Source organism: Schistocerca gregaria, chromosome 8 (assembly GCF_023897955.1).
Source record: "Schistocerca gregaria isolate iqSchGreg1 chromosome 8, iqSchGreg1.2, whole genome shotgun sequence".
In the NCBI taxonomy this organism is placed as follows: domain Eukaryota; kingdom Metazoa; phylum Arthropoda; class Insecta; order Orthoptera; family Acrididae; genus Schistocerca; species Schistocerca gregaria.
The window spans coordinates 327,463,213-327,485,820 of NC_064927.1; the positions used below are offsets into that span (position 1 = coordinate 327,463,213).

General features: G+C 40.5%; 1 protein-coding gene across 1 annotated transcript in view; it reads right to left on the reverse strand.

Annotated features, from left to right (window-relative positions):
• Positions 1–1,654: 1,654 nt before the first annotated feature.
• LOC126285178 (odorant receptor Or2-like) overlaps positions 1,655–22,608 on the reverse strand; it is a 111,680-nt gene continuing 90,726 nt past the window's right edge. The window contains exons 2-5 of the mRNA XM_049984486.1: positions 21,779–21,878; positions 13,257–13,358; positions 7,934–8,089; positions 1,655–1,934 (exon numbers count right to left, since the gene is read on the reverse strand). Of these exons, the coding sequence (XP_049840443.1) occupies positions 1,878–1,934; positions 7,934–8,089; positions 13,257–13,358; positions 21,779–21,878 (415 nt within the window). The 3' untranslated portion in view covers positions 1,655–1,877. The remainder of the gene's footprint in view (positions 1,935–7,933; positions 8,090–13,256; positions 13,359–21,778; positions 21,879–22,608) is intronic.

A 22,608-nucleotide genomic window follows, 5' to 3' on the forward strand; every position in this document is an offset into this window, starting at 1 on the left:
TAATTTGTGTGTCTTGTAAATGAGTTTCTAATTTGGAAATACGATTATACGTACTGTAAAACAAAGTGTTGTAATATGTTTCTCAAAGTAGTCCTGGCTGTTTGAATTGTCCATAATTTTTTGGGAGTGAGTTTACTCCATAGTGGAAAATGCTTAAAAAATCTAGGGTTGTCATTCAAAATATCGACACAAGTATTAATAACATCTATGATATCCTATCGAGAAGGGTTAGGATTATAAACTATAAATTTTTATTGTTACATTTAAGTATAATCATGATTTCTATAGGTAATGTAAAAAGCTAATATGTTTCTTCTATTAATTTTAAACCACTACATTCTTTAGTAATCTATTAGTGGCCAACTCATAACCACGGGCACAATATGCTTCATTCGCATTCTCAAAAGTAATGTGTTCTACATTATTTCAATGGAACCTTACCATTCATCTACAATACATGGTATTAATGAAATGCCGGTTAGCTATCAACAGGAATGTAAATTACTATTAAAAGCTTATAAATCATTCCATACCCTTATCCATATGACCAAATTATACATTATTGGACTTTATGAAGAAGTGCTACACATATTATCATTCCCAATATGCAAAATTTAATATTTTCTATCTCATTGAAAAGGATCACATTCCATGAATGAACACACTGTTTCATTTGCTTATAATAAATTAAAATAATGTAATTTTAATATTTTGGGCAATTCATACACTTCCTATGAAATTTCAAAGTCAGTTCCAATATATGAGTGCAGCAGAGATCACTGCAGAAGTATGGTTGTAGGAGCTAGTGCACATTCCAATACAATACTTTTAGTGGCTAAATAAAATGTACTGATCTCTTTATTTTAACAGTTTGTGAATAGTACATGAGTATATGTGCATATATTTAGATATCCTAAATTAATTTCACACATTAATTACATTAAGTGAATAAAATCATTTGTGTCAAGTACTGGCGCCGAATGTTTTATTACAAAAAATTTATGAGCAATTAGTTTGGTGTCTACAAAATTACAGATGCAAATAAAATGTAAAAAATCATACTTTTGTTTAGTTGTGGATGTAAATCAAGTTAATTAGGAATAAAACCAAGTTAAACTACAAATGAATCAAAATATATCACAACACTGAAGTGTTTAAAAAGATTTGATTTAAAAGCTGTAATTTTTGTTATATATTCAATAGTCAACATTTCAGTATTAGAGATTTAGGCAGTTTAATACATTATCATTCCAAGTACCCATTTCGTATCTATAAATACAGTAACCAATTATTTTTATGTTATTGAAATGATGAAATCCCTGTCATGGGAGATTGTCAGAATAAGTAATTGCAATACTTTCTTTATCTGCTGATGTGGATTTCTTCCTGTTTCAACATCTTAAGTAGGGTTATCATTGTAAGTATAGATTCACACTAAGTTATTTTAGTTTATAGAAACAGAAACACCTGTTTCAAGATAGAAACGTAACACTTACATTGAAATAAATCCAACAAAAGAAACTAATTAGAAGAAAGAAATATTTTGTTTATTTTCTATGTAAATAGTTGTTTTCTAATAACTTTATTGGAAGAAAATACATCCTTTAATTTTTGCACATTTCCCAGGAAATGCTGCAGTGCATATTGTTGGGTTTACCTATTAGTTGAGAGTGCAAGTACTGTGTTAATCAATTTTTTAATATCGTTTATTTAATATTGGATTAACAGTCAAGACTTTTCTTCTGTTTACTACACCTTTAATTTAAGCTAGTATCATGACTTGTGTATGTGGTTTCGGAATTTCAGTGTGGCTTAAAAACTAATAAGACCTGCGCAAATCATTATTCATTGACGATTCAGCTCCAAGGAATGTTGGCCTAGTGCTTCTTCATATGACCCAACAATGCATAGTATGAGTAGGATGCATTCACCAGCTGGAAGAGAAATATAGATTATGAAATTACAAAATATATTCCATGGCTTGTATAAATCTACGTTCACACAATTTGTAAACTTTCAGGTTACTGTCACACACGTCAAAGACCTTGTAACAGAGTTCTTTCTGTATTAAAACTACGGCCATTTAGAATTAATATGAAGCAGAGAGAATTGAAAATATTAACAAATCCCTGTCATGGGAGACTGTCAGCCAAGGATTTACAACGTACATCACGTGCATTGGAAGACTTTTTGAACAGTTTATTGGGGCTTGGTGATGGAGGGATGAGTAATGCTAGACACGGAAAGTACTCAGTAACAGGCGAAGAACTATTTGGCATCAAAATTAGTATATGTTCTTTTATCGCGTAAGAAATTTCATCAACAACAAGCACTTCGTACCCCCAATCACACTCGTATGTACAGCGTTCAAGAATAATGCGTTTCTAATACTATTCTGCGCTGATTACAAAACTAACAGCAGTATTAAACATTCCTGTTACCTATGTTAAGTGTTTACGTTAGTTAACTGTGCATGTTTGCAGAAAATTCGATCGTTTTTTTTCTGTTGTGGAGTTTAGGTTCCTTATATCAGCCTGGAAACTAAACCACTGGTTTTGTTTGTACGAGATCGTTGTCTTTCACCCATAAGCTTGAGAGAGACATGTCCGATATCTCGGTTCCTTATGTAATTACTTTTCACTATAGAGTTGTATGTGGCACACGAATTCAGAACTTGGGCAAAATACATCCTTTTTCAAGCGCCTGTTCATACTCATTTGGGTGGTGTGGACTATCTGGCTTAATAGTATGATTTCAGGATCACTAGACGCGAAAAGCGCTTCAGAGGCTTATTTAGTTTGAAGCACTGAATACATTTTAACGATAGAACTTCATACATTGCGATCGAAGGAAACGCAGACATTTCTAAGCATTTACGACCAAATAGAGAACCTGAAGTCATTTTATATATGAGATCCGAGCCAACAGAAAATGGAAACCACACAAGGCCTTGGGCGCAAATACTGGCATTTTGCAGCTAATACATAGCCGATGGCGTATTAGAAAGGTAATAGGAGCATGATCGGATAGCGGAACTGGTAGCACGAGTCTCGATACAGTTTCCATTCAGATCCAAAAATCTGTCGCATACTCCACTATCAAGTAACAGTAAAAGATAATAACATTTTTATCAAAAACTTTAAAGATCTGTTTTTACCAGGTAGATCTAATTAAAGTGCTACTTCTGACGTAGTTCCAGTGTAGTCTGCAATTCTTGTATGGCAGCAGAACTTGGTAGTAATGCTAACGTGTCAGTGAGGAACCTATTTATGGTGGAAAATAATTGATTCCAGTTTTGGCTACAAGGTGGAAATCGGACGCTGAACACTGTTTTTATGACGGTATGACATCCAGTTGTTATTTGGCGCTCCATAACGAGAATAGAGATCATGTCCCGTTAGTGAAACTATTTTCTGTGAACGCCAGCAATTACAGTGCTGCATTGAGAGAATACCACTTACTGATGGTTCTGAGGAAAGGCGTGATACAATTAAAAGGTTTAAATGATAATGAAATTCGAAAACACCTGCGAACTTGATGTTACACTTGGAAGATGAAGGCGTCCTATCTTGTTGGAAATTATTGACAAAGTTGCTGTAACTGACCATGCGGCACGTCTCCCGGGTAGTGCCTGTGCTCGCGCAGTGTCACAAGAATTATCGAATGCATGGTTAACAGTACGGTAAGTTTTGTGGTCTACATTACGCTGGTACCCGTAAACATCCAGACGATGCAGCACTTGAACCTCATGAGCGACATCTTCGTTCTGAGTTTACTCTTGGGCTTGTAACACAAATCTAAGTTGATGACATGTTGCTAGGCAACATTATATGATGGGACGAGACACGTTTTACACTACATGGAGAAGTGGATACAGAGAAATGTCGAATTTGGGGTTCTGTTGAACCGCATATTGTGCACAAAGAGGCGCTGTACATGCAGTATTGAAGAGGTTTCTACAAGACGTCCATGAGTTTACTCCGGAAATAATACGTATTACACGCTTTTGGACTCTGAAAACATTAGTTTGACTTGAAGAGTTATCCCAAAATATTATACCTATTATACCATATGACATTATGGAATGAAAATAGGCAAATTATGCAAGCTTTTTCACTTTTATGCCGCCTATGTCTGCTACACTCGAATTGCAAATACAGATTTGTTAAGGCGTTTCTGCAGTTCTGTGGTGTGCTCCTTCCAACTGAATTTATTATGAAGTTGTAATCCCAGGAATTTAAGACTGTCAACCTCTTCTATCTGCTCTTCTTCGTACTTCATTTATATGCTGGGTGGAAACCTCTTACAGGTTCTGAATTGCATACAGTGAGTCTTTCTGAAGTTTAATGTCAGTGAGTTGACTTTAAGCCATTTATTAATATCCATGAAAATATCATTAGCAGATCTTTCTAGAACTACACTCGACATGCTATTTATTGCAATACTTGTGTCATCTGCAAACAAAACGAACTCTGCTTCTGGCAGTGTAACTGATGAGAGATCATTAATGTACACAAGAAAAAGCAATGGGCCTAAGATGGATCCTTGTGGGACACCACATGTAATTTCTTCCCATTCTGATGATGACTGATGACTTAATTCACTAGTCCCTTGCACTGACAGCCTTTGTTTCCCGTTAGCGAGGTATGACTTGAACCATTTTGCAGCACTGCCCATGACACCATAGAATTTGACATTTCTTATTGTAACGTAAACTCTAGTATGTGAAACTACATATGTCTTGGCATCCACTCACTACAATATGTATGTGCATGAATTTTATCTGTATTTGTTTAGTAAGGGATACTCTATGAGAAAATCGATCGGAACTCAACAGAAAAATCATTGGTGGGAGGGGGAAGAAGTTTAAAGAGGGGTGGGTATAGTTGCTGCGTAGTAGAAGATTGTAGACGTTCCACGGTAAAAGGCGGAATGTGTGAGCGGTGTGCTCGCAAATGAATAATGGCATCCATCTAGCGTGGAAGTCATTTGTTTCAACACCATGGGGAACTGTAAATCAGTTGCAATACGTTGAAGCGTAAAAAGGAGCCTCTCTCTGGAGAAGAGTATTATGTGTGACCTTTTTATGGAAGAGGTTGTATGGATAGAGTGAACGACGACTTACTCCTCGAAACAGAAGCACACTTTACACAGGTGCACTACAATTTACGACTGTAAGTGCCTGGCGCAGCATTTTACGTTCGTGTCAGATTATGGTACTTGTGAAATTACGATGGTAGTGTTGATTCCATTGTGGTCTTCTAAGTCCAAGGCCTAATCCGAGCTGGTGCGGATCGCAAATGCTCGATCAGTTCTCAACAACGAGTCGCACAAGTGTCGTGTATGCCGTCCCCTCTGTAGATGAACCACACTTTCCTAAAGTACTCTCGCCATTTCTGCAGCAGTCCCTACATGCTCATTCAGTTTCATGCTGATTTACCACGTTAAGCTGTGTCAACAGCACACTACTAATTCTCAGCTCGAATTATTTGAGTTTGATTTTCCTACTCATCTACGATAACATCCAGTTTTCTACTTTAGAACTGGCTGAAATTCATCACAAAAACTAGAAAATTTATTTAAGTCATTTTGTGTCCTCCCACAGTCACTCAACGAATGCACATTCTCATACAGCACAGCATCATCAACAAACGAGTTCGTTCTTTTACCGTTCTTATGCATAGGAGTCACATGCTCTTCTTTCCGGTCGGTCGGGACTTTGTGCTGGGCGAATTATTCGCGATACGTTCAAGCTAAGTAAGGGACCAATGCAGTAGAATACTCCTTGTAAAACCGACCTAGGATGCCAACAGGACCTGACGATATATTTGCTTTCAACAGTTGTGTCTCTAAACCAGAGACGTGTATTACTACGTATTCCATACGGTAGTATGTGTAATGGTCAAATGATAGTACGTTTGTACGATTCTCCTGCGTGAACGATTTCTTAAATGCTAAATTTAATACCTCGTCCTAACTTTTGGAGTTTTCTACTGCCACACCAGAGTGGTCAACGGGTGACTGAATAGAAGCTTTAGACCCACTTAATGATTTTATGTAGGACCAGAATTTTCTCGGGTTCTCGGCAGTGGTAGCCGGTGTCGTGCATCGATCTTTTTATAGGTGCACGAATTTTTACTACCTTTTGCCTCTCGTCATTTCCGCGTTCTCTCCTGAAGAGAGAGTGCAACAGCCTTTGCATTCTCAACATTTTTCCAATACCGTTGTCAAAGCTCTGTGGGTATTTTGCGTCCTTAATGTACTTACTCCACACACAATTCATCAGAAGTGCTTAAAGGCATATAAAATAGTGGCACTGCGTCAATGTTGCCTTCGATACTGTGTTCATTATGGTACTCATAGTAACATAATTAGTAATTGCTAGTTTCTTTTTCATTATTAGACCGACTCCTGTATTATCCGCAGGTGACTTTTATGAAGAATATGGACTCACCTGACACGAATTCCTTTTTTTTCCTGCCATCGCATCATAATTCGTCAAATTCGTTTTGATATTTAAATTTAGTACCTCATTTGAGGTATCTAACTTTCCATGAAGGACACGTACAAATTAGTTTTCATTTATTGATGACATAGTTCTGTTGATTAGTCCTCACTCAGAGATCAGAAATGTTCAAATGTGTGAGAAATTTTATCGAACTTAACTGCTAAGTCATCAGTCCCGAAGCTTACACACTACTTGACCTAAATTATCCTAAGGACAAACACACACACCCATGCCCGAGGGAGGACTCGAACATCCGCCGGGACCAGCCGCACAGCCCATGACTGCAGCGCCCTAAGACCGCTCGGCTAATCCCGCGCCGCCCCAGAGATCCTAAAGGTTTCTTTTTCATTGTGTATTATTTTACCCAAGAATATGCCAACACCATTAAACCATGCAACACAGCTACATTTCAACATAAAATATAACACCTTCTGTATCCGCTCCCTTTTACCTGTTCACTGTTTCAACGTAAAAAGGCAATGTTGGTTAATATTAAAAGGACTAATCAGTGATGCATCCAGACTGCTGCCCATTCAACTACTGTAAAAGGCAACTCCCCGTCTTTAGGAACAATGTATTATAGTTTTGCCTTTCCACGGATGTCCACCCGATACCGCTTCACATACTTTATGGCTTTTTGTATCGTTTTCCAGTTTCATGTTACTTTTTCGTATCCTGTACATGAACTTAACTCCCATCCCAAAGAATAAAACGCCTGATAACACACATACGTACAATGGGTAACTAAAGTTAGTTTTCCTTCTCTACTAATTAAACTTACCAAAGCAAGTTTTTTGTAAAGTGCAAGACCGTATGTAATATTTTTCTCCAGTCGTTATAGTATTCACAGTTTCAAATAGAATCTTAATCCTATTAAGATTTATGAAAACTTTGAGACGGATTCTGCAATTTCATTGAGGTTATTGTCCAACATTTGCTTTTTTTATTGATAAGTCTTGTCCCTGTGTTATTGTAATTATCAGAATTTTGAGTGTTACGTTTTAATTAAATATTCAGAGTAATGTTGGGGACTAAACTTCTAAGGAGTTCATGTGTTTCTCAGATTACTATGAGGAAGTCGTAGAACTGGTTTCTCAGAAGGAGCTCAAAATAGATGATCAGAGATGTTTCAGCGAAACGTTACACTGTTCCTTCTGGCTATCTGCGCTTGTAATTATAAGAAAAGAACCACCGAGAGCTTTTCACATATTTTTATTATTTACATAATTGAAGTTGGGTAATCCGGGCTAAATTCCACCAGTCTTGTCCTTCAATAGAAACGTAAATGTTAGATTTAATTCTTCAGACTGTACTAGGGGAGTGGTCTTGTGTGATGTGCGATGGCTTACCACATTACATAAGTAATAATAACACGGTGAAATTAACTAAAATGTAGTGAGATCGCAAAGGGATCATAATACTGACCGAGACGAAGACTTCCCTGTTGATGGAGTAGAGGTGCCCAGCGGTGAGAACTAGTGGTTTCTGGGCGCGGCTTATCAGGATCCTGAGTGAGCGTTTGAAACGAGCACTCGCCTCCAACCAGGAACAGCTGTAAGCTGACAGCGCCACTTCCTGCGCCTGTGGACAGCGAAACACTTCAGATTTTTTTTTCTTATTGCAGTGTCGAGAAAATACCACTAACGCTGAAGAAAAAAGAAAAAAAATTATTGCTTCCTGGAATGAAATCTTCCTCGAATGAAATAACAAGCTCACTGCCACCAGGCAATGTTTATTTGTATCCACAACACGTTACGGAGGTTTAATCCTCCAACAATTTCTTTATTACAGGCAATCCCTTTGGGAGAACATGCAGAGGTAGAAAATACTGCTTCTGTTGTAAATTTCTTTTATTACCACGACCGGTTTTGGGCTCATATAAGCCCATCCTCAGGTGTCGCAACTGTCCTGCGGCCCCCGAGCGCCACGGTGCACGTGTAGTAGGCGCGTTGTGCTACCTACGAGCGCAGGCACTTTCAACATCTGGTAATTTGCTTATTATGGCTATGTTACAATGTGTGCGAGTGTGTGGGGAGGGGGGGGGGAGAAGTCATACTAGATTCTTCTGTTACAAGAACTACAAACAATGTTAAAGTCATATAAATGCAATGCAAAGGACAATTTAACGATTTTACGTCTTATTTTCGGCCTCCAGTCAGTTTCTGCTTTCTGCATCACTCCTGAACTAGGAGACATTTATCAGTCACAGTTCCGTGCACATGCTGCATCAGAACAGGTACATGGACGACTTTGCTGCAGAAACTGAACCGGAAAGCAGCCTATTGGCATTATATGATGAGTTACTCTTTACAGATATAAACAAAACTGACACTCCCAAAGTGGGGGGACTAATTTGGAACAATTATCCGCCTTTTGGAAGATAGAAGGAAGATATATCTATCTAGTAACGATTCTAGAGAGGACTCGGAACTCTGGAGGAGACACATTCTCAGTTCCTCAGTGAGTCTGCGACAAATCACCTTAAACATTTCAGAGACAATTACAGCCAAAGGGATATACTGTGAGCAACACCGTCTCAGTGGAGATACTGTCCGGACAAAGTCAACCCAGTGGGTTTGAATTCAAGAGGATCCACATCTCAGATCTTGAGAATTTAGGGCATCTGCTGGAACGGACCACTATAACAACTTCCTAATTTATGCACGAACAATTATGACGCATCTATTTCACCTAAAATTTTATTGAAGCTTGATTAATCGCCTCAGGCCTTACTCATTCAGTCTCCAGAGTCAGTCATAGACATAAAGAGATTCAGCTCTTACTGGAAACTGTACAAATCGCTGCTTATGTCCTCCTCTTCAAACGAAAGCTCCTTAGAAAGCGGACTCTTGCGAAGAATTCACTGCAGCGAAAATAGAAGAATCCCGTCTTTATTGCACTAAAACTGTGCAGTATGAGTGTTTCACCGCGGAAATAATCGCTCTAAGCAAAGGGCAAAGGTATTCCACGTCTTACTACATCCAAGATAAAATGTTTCAGTACATACTTAGATGATGATTTATTAGGTTTAGGAGGCCGCCTGCAGTACACCGACGCTTCCGTGGAAGCAAGTCCTATTCTTCTGAAAGAAACCATCACTTCAACAAACTTCTGATCATGTGCACACACATCTATCTACACCATTTACGAGTATGAATGGTTCTTTTACTACTAACAGAATCGTTTTGGATACTATACGCCTGAAGTGTGATCAAAACGGTCTTCTGTTGTTGTCTTCTCTGTAAAATTGCACGCAACATCGCTGGTCAACAGATGTAAGCACCATTATCAGCCGATAGAGTGAAATCTCTGAAGCCGTTTGGATTCCCTGTAACTGATTTCACGGCGACCCTAAACTCAAAATTAGCCATCACTAGAAACTGTATATCCTATTAATCACCTGTTCTGTAACTAGAGTGGTAAATCAGGTATTAACAACTATCTCGAAAAAAGACCGCTTCAATGTTTATAGGTCGGCGTGGTATTTCGCATAATATGTATAGTGATAACACACCAACTTTCCCTGCAGCTAACCAAGAGATAACGGAAATATGGACCGCTATCTCTGGTAACAAGATACGACAATTCCTCGCACAACAGCGTATATGTTATAGGGAAGTTCATAGCGCCACGAGCGGTTGGGGGGGTGGGGGTGGGGAGGGAGGATGGTTGTAGCGGATGGTTCGCACAGTTAAACGTTGCATCTGTAAGGTACTGGGCGGTTGCAGGATGGGCGAGGTAGGCCTGTAAAACGTATTTCTTTACATAGAAGCCACAATGAATTATTCAAGGCCAATCAGAGAAACTGAGGATTAGATGCTTTGCCCAGCTTACTTTCTCGTTGAAGGGAGACTCCCCATCTTACCCAAGTGCCCTCAACGACAAAAAACAACAGATTTGGTAACGCAGCACAAGATAACCGACGACTTTTGGAAGCGGTGGAGCAAAGAGTACTTATTGCCCCTTCGACCCTTCCATCAACTCAAGGACACTGGGTAATCACTGAAGATCCGGATTAGAGATACCGAACTTCTTCAAGAGGATGTAGGTCCCCGACACATATGGAAGAGATGATAAGTGGAAGAACCACGAAGAGAGGGAAACGCACTGTCGTTCTCGTTACCACAGATAGAACAGATTACCAACCTGGTATACATGGTCGTCCCTGTGTAGGTCGACCACGGTAGGGAAGATGTGGAAGATCAGCGATGCTGTATAATGTCGTCCTGGGCACTTTATGCCTATGCGTGCATTATATCGTTGACTATCTTGTTTTTAGCGATACATAAGTAAACAGTGCGTAAAGCAAACGTCTTGTACTTGCTTACCTTCTGAACTCGACGGCGACGTATTTGATGTCGTTAGCAGGTGTCATTAATAAAGGAGATGGGAAAGATCCAAACGTAGAGATTCTCTGTAAAATTTCCAAGAGCCTACGTTCCTAGTAAACGTATTCCAGCCTCCCATACACACTCCTGGAAATGGAAAAAAGAACACATTGACACCGGTGTGTCAGACCCACCATACTTGCTCCGGGCACTGCGAGAGGGCTGTACAAGCAATGATCACACGCACGACACAGCGGACACACCAGGAACCGCGGTGTTGGCTGTCGAATGGCGCTAGCTGCGCAGCATTTGTGCACCGCCGCCGTCAGTGTCAGCCTGTTTGCCGTGGCATACGGAGCTCCATCGCAGTCTTTAACACTGGTAGCATGCCGCGACAGCGTGGACGTGAACCGTATGTGCAGTTGACGGACTTTGAGGGAGGGCGTATAGTGGGCATGCGGGAGGCCGGGTGGATGTACCGCCGAATTGCTCAACACGTGGGGCGTGAGGTCTCCACAGTACATCGATGTTGTCGCCAGTGGTCGGCGGAAGGTGCACGTGCCCGTCGACCTGGGACCGGACCGCAGCGACGCACGGATGCACGCCAAGACCGTAGGATCCTACGCAGTGCCGTAGGGGACCGCACCGCCACTTCCCAGCATATTAGGGACACTGTTGCTCCTGGGGTATCGGCGAGGACCATTCGCAACCGTCTCCATGAAGCTGGGCTACGGTCCCGCACACCGTTAGGCCGTCTTCCGCTCACGCCCCAACATCGTGCAGCCCACCTCCAGTGGTGTCGCGACAGGCGTGAATGGAGGGACGAATGGAGACGTGTCGTCTTCAGCGATGAGAGTCGCTTCTGCCTTGGTGCCAATGATGGTCGTATGCGTGTTTGGCGCCGTGCAGGTGAGCGCCACAATCAGGACTGCATACGACCGAGGCACACAGGGCCAACACCCGGCATCATGGTGTGGGGAGCGATCTCCTACCCTGGCCGTACACCTCTGGTGATCGTCGAGGGGACACTGAATAGTGCACGGTACATCCAAACCGTCATCGAACCCATCGTTCTACCATTCCTAGACCGGCAAGGGAACTTGCTGTTCCAACAGGACAATGCACGTCCGCATGTATCCCGTGCCACCCAACATGCTCTAGAAGGTGTAAGTCAACTACCCTGGCCAGGAAGATCTCCGGATCTGTCCCCCATTGAGCATGTTTGGGACTGGATGAAACGTCGTCTCACGCGGTCTGCACGTCCAGCACGAACGCTGGTCCAACTGAGGCGCCAGGTGGAAATGGCATTTCAAGCCGTTCCACAGGACTACATCCAACATCTCTACGATCGTCTCCATGGGAGAATAGCAGCCTGCATTGCTGCGAAAGGTGGATATACACTGTACTAGTGCCGACATTGTGCATGCTCTGTTGCCTGTGTCTATGTGCCTGTGATTCTGTCAGTGTGATCATGTGATGTATCTGACCCCAGGAATGTGTCAATAAAGTTTCCCCTTCCTGGGACAATGAATTCACGGTGTTCTTATTTCAATTTCCAGGAGTGTACATCTCACGAAGTGATTATGACAAGAGATTTAAAGGAACGGAAATATTGGAATTTTCCAGGAGTTTTTCTGCTGACGTTCCATTCTCGAACAGAGTAGAAGGAGCTGGAAGAAACTGCCACAGACCTTACACTGACTACTGAAGGACTGCTCTAGACGCACATGCGGCTTTCTAACACCTGACCAGCAAAGATTTCCACAAAATGTGTGCTATAAGTGTCGGGGATACTTGTCTAGGACTTCAATCATTTCCGCCACATTCAGAGTGTAGTAGCTTACAATCCCGTGCTGCGCACCCTACTTGCAGAGCTGTTGGGCATACTAAGATTGCTGTTGGTGGCCACCTGATGCAGCCCAAGAACACTTCTGTGTTAGTGCGTGAGCACATCTAACTTTATAGGTTGGAAATATTTGATTGGTTCAGACGGGCCCTTTATTCACCAAGCGTGATCTCTCAATTTGGTGTTTTGCATGGCTTGGACGGGGGGGGGGGGCAGGGGGAAGGGGGGAGGATAAAAGGAGGCATGTGAAAACTTAATTACCCGAACTACTTCTACAACTGAGCTGCTCGAGAAAATCTGTGCTGTGTTTCGTGAAAGAAACCAAACAGTGCCATCTTTCACATATTCTGGCGAGTAGGTAACAACAATCAAATGAGCTTCAGGACAGACACTTGGACCACTTCTCATATATCTGTTCAAAGGCAGTTTTTCAAGGAACTAAATTGGTGCACAATTTATATGAATGTCTCACATAGAGAATTTGTGAATGATGATTCAAAATAATTAAGGTCTTTAACAAAATGGATTTTGATGGTTTTGGGTTGTCATTCCCTAATGTCCACCGCCTACTCACTTGCTCGGTTATATTGTGTGCTGCCCAACAATACATGTATACTTGGCCGCCGGGCAGTGGAAGGTAAAACGCGCATTTCAGCACTCCAGTGAAGTCTGTACCCTGAAAGAGAAAGTCGTATTAGAAAAATTGAAAAACTGAAGCAACTGTGTAACGATATGCAAAATAGTGCCAATAACGGACGATTAATAATTTCTTAGTAGTAGTTAATAATGAATATGTCAGATATAGTTCCCCTTATAATTTATGCATTTTCTTCCTCTTATTTTATTAGGCTTCGGAATTATTTGCTCTACTTCGTAGCAATTTCATCTCGTGTCAATTATTAGCCACATATACTTTTGTCTTCCCCTACAACTGTATTCTGCTGTTCATTCTAATCTCATGGATATTACAGGTCATATCTTTCTGTCCCTTCTTCCAGATACGAATTTTTATAAATTGCTTCTTTCCCCAATTTAGCGGAGAACCTTGTAGGTTTATATCTACTTGTACATCTGCATGAATAATCTACAACTCACACTTCAGTGACTGGCAAAGGGTTCATCGAACTACTTTCGCAGTACTTCTATACTGTCTAATTCTAACAGCGTGCAGAGAAACCAACCACATAAACCTTTACTTCTAGCCCCTGATTTGTAATATTTTATTAAGATTATCATTTCATCCTACCCAAGTGGGTGTCGGCAAAATGTATTGGTGCTCGCAGAAGAAAGATGGTGACTGATATTTCGAGAAAACACGTCGCTGCTACTATAAACGTCTTTGATTTAATGATTGCCATTCCAAATCGCGTATCACATTCCCGACACTTTATGCCCAATTTCGCGATCGTTCAAAACGAGCTGCCTTCGAAGTTTTCCGGTGTCCTTGGTCAATCCTAGAGGGTAAACTTCTGAAACCGCTCTTCAGCAATCTAGAAGAGGGCGAGCGTAGTGAAGGCAGTCTCTTTAGTGGATCAGTAGCATTCTCTAGTGTTCTGCCATTAAAACCCAGCATTATCTATGTGATCTTCCGTTTTTGGTAGGTTTCAATTGTAATCCCTAGGTATTTAGTTGAACTGATACTTTTTAGGTTTATATGGCTTATCGTATAAACAAAATTTAACAGGTTTCTTTTAATAATCAGGTGGACGACATCATTACTAAGAGTTAACTACCACTTTTCACAAGATGCAGACTTCTAGTCACACTTTTGAATGGTTTTCATCTTCTAATGACTTTACTAGACGGTAAATGATAGCACCATCTGCAAACGATCTAAAGCGGTTCCTGAGATATATGATCAACAGATGACCTTAATTTCTTGTTTTTTGTGTTCTACACAAACACTTTCCGTCATTACTACGAACTGCGCCGTTTCTGACACGAAATGACGAATCAAGTCGCACAACTGACAAGATACGCCATAAGCCTGCAATTAGATTACAAGCCGCTTCTGAGGTACGGTATTAGAAACCTTCTAGAAATCTAGAAATACAGAATCAAATTGAGATCACCTGCCGATAGCACTCATTACTTAATGAGAATAAAGAACTAGCTCTCTTGCACACAAACGTTGCTTTTTAATCTTTACCATCCACGTGCCAACAGATCGTTTCAGTCGAGGTAATTCAGAAATTGCAAAAAGATATTGCAAATCGATGTCAGTGATATTGGTCAATACTACAGTGAATTACTCCGACTCCCTTTCTTAAGTAATGATATGATTCGTGAAACTTTCCAGTCTATAATGATGGACCTTTTGTCGAGGACTAGGTGTGCATATGCTCAGAGGTTTCTAATTGGTGTACCATATCGACAGGAAGACTTGCGTTTATTGATCTCATATGTTTCACTACACCAAGGATTTTTGCTTCTAAGTTACTCTCGTTGGCTGCAATTCTTTAATAGAAGTCTGGAATACTTACTTAGTCCACTTTGCACTTTGGTGAAGCACTTTCGGAAAATCACATATTAACTCAGCTTTAGTGGGACCGTCTATGTTAAAACTACCATCGCTATTATGGGGATAAGGTATTGATTGTCCCCTGCCACTGGTGTATTCTAAGTACGACCAGTCTCTTTGCACTTTCTGTTAGATTTCTAAACAGAATTACGTTGTGAAAACTCTTAAACCAACTTTGCAATGAAGTCTGAGCTAAATCTCCAGTTTCTGTAAAACTCCGCCAATGGAGAGGATTTAACTTTTCTTTTTTTGTTTTCTTGTACAATGTGAAATTGGTAGCGTCTCTTATTAAATTATTGGGTATAAATCTGTCAGCAACAGTCGAAACTATGTCTTTCAATTCAAGCCTCAGTTGAAAATGGAGACGGTGTCTTAAGTATACATGAAGCACAATTTTAACCACGCTTTTTAATAGAGGCATTTTGAGTCTATTTTTGGTAAGTTTGGATTATAATGGTGTTCAGTCTCGCAACAACGACCATGTGTCACTAATCCCTGTATCTATCATAATGCTCCCTATTTGCATCTGAAACTCTGGGATTCTCATGTGGCTTTATGAAAATTGGCGTAATCGTCTTAGTGACGTGGGATGAAAGATACATCTACACTGGAAGGCACTAATATTCCTGTTAATCATCACCGTACATCTGATCACGTCTCTTCTATTGTTGGTAGAGGCACTTTATGTTGTACATCATGCTGTTTGAAACACATAGGCTAATGACACTCACCCTACAAACTGACCGTAATTCGGGACCGATTAGTTCTCCATTGCCGTCTTACCAATTGAACATCACCCTACCCTGATTATTAGTCTCCATTGATCATAATTCTATATTGACCATTACCAACATTATGGTACCCAGTTTTATGATTTTAAGTTTCAAATAGATAGAAAAAGGTCTGCAGGAAATTTGAAAATGGTGATCAAGCCTTGCTGAAAGTGTATCGATTCGAAGGGTTCCTGAATTTTTAAAATAGCTTTTGGCACTTTGCAAATCAGCCTAAAGTGTGAAAATGAATAGGGCCTGAGGAACTGAAGGAAATGTGCCCACCATATTAAATCACCTAAAGCTAGGGAGTATTTGGAAAGCCGACTCAAGATTTATGTACTTGACAACCAATCAGACCTGTTTCTCAGAGACTGGATTAACTGCTTTGAAAGAAGACGAACCAAGACGATGATGTTAAAGCCAATATATTTATGAGATTAGTGGGTGGAGGCATAGAAGAAGAAGAGGATTAGTGCTGTGAGGATAATGATAATAATGGTGGTGATAACCTTTGTGAGAAAGAAGAGGGAGAAGAAGAAGAAGAAGAAGAAGAAGAAGAAGAAGAAGAAGAAGATTAGGACGACGTTCACAACTGGAAGATGCTGGTCGGGAGTGTACAAGTGATTTCCAGAATCTGAACCCTTTGTTTCTTGTAAAGTCTATGATAAGTATAAATATATTTCTTAGACTATAGTAATTTTGTTTCGTCATCACGAACTCTTTGATGGTTAGATTAAAGATATATTTTTATAGTATGTAAATCTGGACCACCACATGCAATTCACCATCTGTTCGATTTTATTAAGATACGTACAGCTATTGAAACACTGTAAGCCATACAGTAATTTACATGATAAGGAAATTATGTGTAATGAAGACGAACTCCGACATTCATAAACCACGGCTTGTAGTTTACAAAAATTGCTGCTGAAAAAGCTACAGTGACAAATTGATAAGAGAGGATTCCAATTGAAAGAGCTCTGCGAAAGGTACATACCAGTAATTCTAATGATTCGAAAACTGCAAATAATTATTTTACATATCTACACTCCTGGAAATTGAAATAAGAACACCGTGAATTCATTGTCCCAGGAAGGGGAAACTTTATTGACACATTCCTGGGGTCAGACACATCACATGATCACACTGACAGAACCACGGGCGCATAGACACAGGCAACAGAGCATGCACAATGTCGGCACTAGTACAGTGTATATCCACCTTTCGCAGCAATGCAGGCTGCTATTCTCCCATGGAGACGATTGTAGAGATGCCGGATGTAGTCCTGTGGAACGGCTTGCCATGCCATTTCCACCTGGCGCCTCAGTTGGACCAGCGTTCGTGCTGGATGTGCAGACCGCGTGAGACGACGTTTCATCCAGTCCCAAACATGCTCAATGGGGGACAGATCAGGAGATCTTGCTGGCCAGGGTAGTTGACTTACACCTTCTAGAGCACTTTGGGTGGCACGGGATACATGCGGACGTGCATTGTCCTGTTGGAACAGCAAGTTCCCTTGCCGGTCTAGGAATGGTAGAACGATGGGTTCGATGACGGTTTGGATGTACCGTGCACTATTCAGTGTCCCCTCGACGATCACCAGAGGTGTACGGCCAGTGTAGGTGATCGCAACCCACACCATGATGCCGAGTGTTGGCCCTGTGTGCCTCGGTCGTATGCAGTTCTGATTGTGGCGCTCACCTGCACGGCGCCAAACACGCATACGACCATCATTGGCACCAAGGCAGAAGCGACTCTCATCGCTGAAGACGACACGTCTCCATTCGTCCCTCCATTCACGCCTGTCGCGACACCACTGGAGGCGGGCTGCACGATGTTGGGGCGTGAGCGGAAGACAGCCTAACGGTGTGCGGGACCGTAGCCCAGCTTCATGGAGACGGTTGCGAATGGTCCTCGCCGATACCCCAGGAGCAACAGTGTCCCTAATTTGCTGGGAAGTGGCGGTGCGGTCCCCTACGGCACTGCGTAGGATCCTACGGTCTTGGCATGCATCCGTGCGTCGCTGCGGTCCGGTCCCAGGTCGACGGGCACGTGCACCTTCCGCCGACCACTGGCGACAACATCGATGTACTGTGGAGACCTCACGCCCCACGTGTTGAGCAATTCGGCGGTACGTCCACCCGGCCTCCCGCATGCCCACTATACGCCCTCGCTCAAAGTCCGTCAACTGCACATACGGTTCACGTCCACGCTGTTGCGGCATGCTACCAGTGTTAAAGACTGCGATGGAGCTCCGTATGCCACGGCAAACTGGCTGACACTGACGGCGGCGGTGCACAAATGCTGCGCAGTTAGCGCCATTCGACGGCCAACACCGCGGTTCCTGGTGTGTCCGCTGTGTCGTGCGTGTGACCATTGCTTGTACAGCCCTCTCGCAGAGTCCGGAGCAAGTATGGTGGGTCTGACACACCGGTGTCAATGTGTTCTTTTTTCCATTTCCAGGAGTGTATATTCAGAATTATAGCACCAATATTACAAATAATCACCAGAGAATGTAAGAGCTTAGTACATGCATGTATGTACACGTATGTGGGCTTTAAAGTTAAAGTGAATATTGGTGTTAAATGTCTAACATTGTAATATTCTTCTATAAAAATAAACTTATTTTCAGATTACGTTGATTATGTGTCTGTCGTGTTGTGAAAGGGGTCTCTTGAGGCACAACCTGTAGGTGGCATTAGAATACGATAGGAATATTTATGTAAATTAAAATGAAACTAGAATGTCTCTGATAGGTTCGATAATGCAGAGCGCTGATTGTGCACGACCGCAGAGCCGAAGATGCTGTTTTAGGTCTCAGGTTTGTAATGTTGGAGTGAGAGAGCACTTGGCACACAGTCGTAGTTAGCTGTCTGTGAGGGAAAGACGATGGAGTAGGCAGTTTTAGGTGTGTGGTGAGTGCAGCCACCAAGTGTTGGATTAATTTATGTATACCAGTATTGTTGAACATGGAAGCAGAAAACTTCATACAAGCAAGGTAAAGATGTTAAATAATTATGATTTTTGTCTTTGCCAAGACGTTATTATAGATGAGTTGGCTGATAATTAGTAATTGTTGAGTAACCACAGACTGGACGTAAACTAATTTGATGAAAAGGCTAGCTAGATATTTCACTTTTGTAATGCTTCTATGATTTCTTATTCTAAGATTTGTTAACAGAGCTATATGTAATTTCATGATTTGCATTTATACTGGTTTATTGAGAACAGATAATACTTGTTGTTTACATCTCATTGTTTATGAATTAATTGTGAGTAACTTTCAGTTGTCTTTGAAAAACCAAACTTAATATAATTGTGCTAAAAAGAACTCAGTGTTAGTAATTCACCATAATCAGTACCACCTCTCTGTCCAGGTCATATATTTTGTAAAGAAGTGGGATTTTCTTAAATGTTCTCGTTTATGAGCCAAAGGAATTTCATGTGCATGGCAAATATTATGGGCAGCATTGCACACTGCTGAGCCTGTAATTTTTTTGTGAGAGACCAGAATAATTGCGTTTCAACGTTACTGCTTTAGAGGTAAGACAATTTTATTTATTTGTTATGTGCACAGGGACCGAAGTTAAGAGTTTCAACAGGGCCAGATGATTCAGTGCCTAAGGGGCTGAATGTATTTTGCAGTGTCTGTATTTATTTTTTGCTATTGGGTGTTGCATTATCTAATCAGTTCATGTAAAGATTTGTTAACAATAACACAGTGTAGGTACATCACTTGCAGTTACAACACGCTACATGATAATTCGAGCTGAGTACTCATTCCACAAATCAGACATTCAGTCAATGTAATATTAGAAAGTTTATTTTTATAAAAGAAACGTTACAACATAAACTATTAACTGCTCAGCAAAGTCCTGTTCATGTGCATAATGGGCATGGTAATGGACACGGCTTCTTATTGGTGTGGACAGCCTAAGTAACAGATCCCTACCTGAAAAACTACCGAAGGGAATTCGGAGTGATTTCTGTAAGAGATACTACAGAACTGTTATTAATAATGCTAAACCCTTTATGTGTCGTACTAAAATACTGTGCATTTGATTTGGAGGGTTTGTGTTTTGATTAAGAAGGGATAACAAGGCACTGGTCGTCGTTAATATCTTCATCATATTACTTGTGTTCTTATCACGTTCCTCTTTAATAAAAATATAATTACTGATAAACAGGTAAATATGTAGTTCAGATTTTTTTAATGTCAGCACTTTCTTCGCTTCTTAAAATTAATTCTGAAAAATCTGCAACGCTTGTTATTCTACAACGGTTACTGTTTCTCAACGAATAAAAATGTTACTGTTCTGTTTTATCCATATCAACTGTAGCAAACTTCCTTACGTGTATCCACTTTCCTAACAAGCCATTGTCTCTAGGGTTTCGTCCCAGTTTCAACACACCTTCGACATTGAAGACTTCATAAAATTAATTCTCACACTTTAAGCCTATGTGTAGTTGGTGGTAAGTATACATGAATAAATAAATGGTCACTGTTCCAAGAACATACCAAACAACTTTTCGTCATTGCCCTAAACTCATACCATTACCGGCGCAACGTAATTTCTGATCTGCTTTGCCTGAGAGCATATAATAAATAATTAAGCAGCAGGTAGACGTGAAATTAACTGCGAGTCTGTGTGGTGCGCTACTAAGCAAATGCCCACATGACTGTGCAATGTATGTTAGGAAAGATAATGCTTAGTAGGCTTTGCATCATTGAGAAAAAATATAAAATACTCAGGACTAATTAAGTCAATGACCTATCTTATCCTAAAGTTATATTACGGCTGAGAAAACACACAGATGAAGAACTTCCGTTACATCTAAAAGAGAACCCCATATCCCCCGTTGTAATTGTCACTAACAATCGTATAGCCGCAAGTAGGAAACAAAAAACTTTATTGAAGTAGTACATAATTTGGACAAACCTTCGTTTCTAATTGAGCTGCCCGTTTAGAAACGTGCAATTAATGGATTTCCTGAACATATGCATGATAATCGTGAACCAGGTACCAGAAGAAAATTTTGCTATTCATGAATTTGACCTCCATATAATACCTCTCGAAATAAGTAATTCACCATAAACATCTTGCGTAAAAGTTAGCGATCGCAACCAGTTTAAACGTTTTGATTAATGTTTTCTCGTTGCATATATGCAGACATTAGAAAAGCAACCCAGAAGTCAGTCTCCATCACTGCCAGCAGTACACTGTAACGAACTTGCTTGGAAAGTAGAAAGTGACGTCATCTACACGATATATTAACTCTGAATGGCAAGGAGACTTTCACACCCACTATTCTCTTGGATATTTAAATCTCCAGTTATCCGCTATCGTGGATTATCAAGAATCACACTATCCGTTATTTTTGGTTTTTTAATTTTCTGCCTTCAGTCATCTTTGATTTTTAAATGTCCCACCATCTCACAACTTTGTATTTAAGTTCCGCACCATCCTCAGTTTTCGTTTTGTAAATTACCTGCCATCTATCACCATTTGGCTGTCAAACATTAAAAATTATTGGTATACCTGGAATGTAGGCTACCTATAACAACTTATGCATTTTATACATTTAACTGGTTTGAGCCCCCATAGATATACTTACTAGATTCAAGGCTACTTTAAAAATGGTATGAGCACGTTATTTTATGATTTTCAAGGCCATATGTACAGCAGTGCGCTATTGAGGACAGAATGTCGTCGAAAATAGTGTATGGTCTACTGTTACACGAATGTATTACTCACTGACAACAATATTGATATGGATTTCTAAGAAGTAAAGTTATCTTACGTATGTTGCTTGAAATAATGCCACACACACAACGATGACGCTACAACCGAATTGTGTGATTACGACGTAACTCATTGTGGTCTCCAACTCCTTGACGAACCTGTAAAAGAAGAAAGCAGCTTTTATTCTGTTAGACATAAACTGAAGCAAAAGTAGTTTGCTTTTAAAACTAAAAGTAATTGTGGAGTTGAGGATATTGGAATGAACTACTACTAAGATTTCAGTGTTACAACTGTAGACTGTAATATACCATTAACCAAAATATGTGTCTTAAAAAATCCAATTACCATTTTTAATTTTTTCTATTACCGTTACTATAGTTTATGTTAAGAATGCTTCTCCAACACTGTGCACTAGACAATACACCAAAATTTAATTTCCTGTTATGTTCATAATGTTCTTGTTAAACTTATTCTTACAGGGCTACTCTTTTTAACTACAGGATTGGAGATACGTATGGCAAGTATCGATAATGAACAATATTCTCAAGGATTTATTACCGGATATAGTATTTTCTTGTCTCCTATGCTTACTAAAGCTCTACAGTGTTGTTCTTGCTATCATCCGAATGTCCCCCCCGCTCTTTCCCCTTTTACCACTATAGAAACGAATTTCATTAGCGGCTCTGTGTCATGTGGATTCGAAAAATGCTTGGTGTGTTTACAGGGAAATGTGGCTCTATATATCTTCGCACAAATCACCAAGTTCCTGTATACAAGGTGAATCAATTAAAAGTCGTACAGCAAAAATTGTGGAAATGGAAAGTGCAATTGATGTGTTGTTTTCACAGAATGGATTGATAGTCAAGGGCTCATAGTGTCAGCCAATAA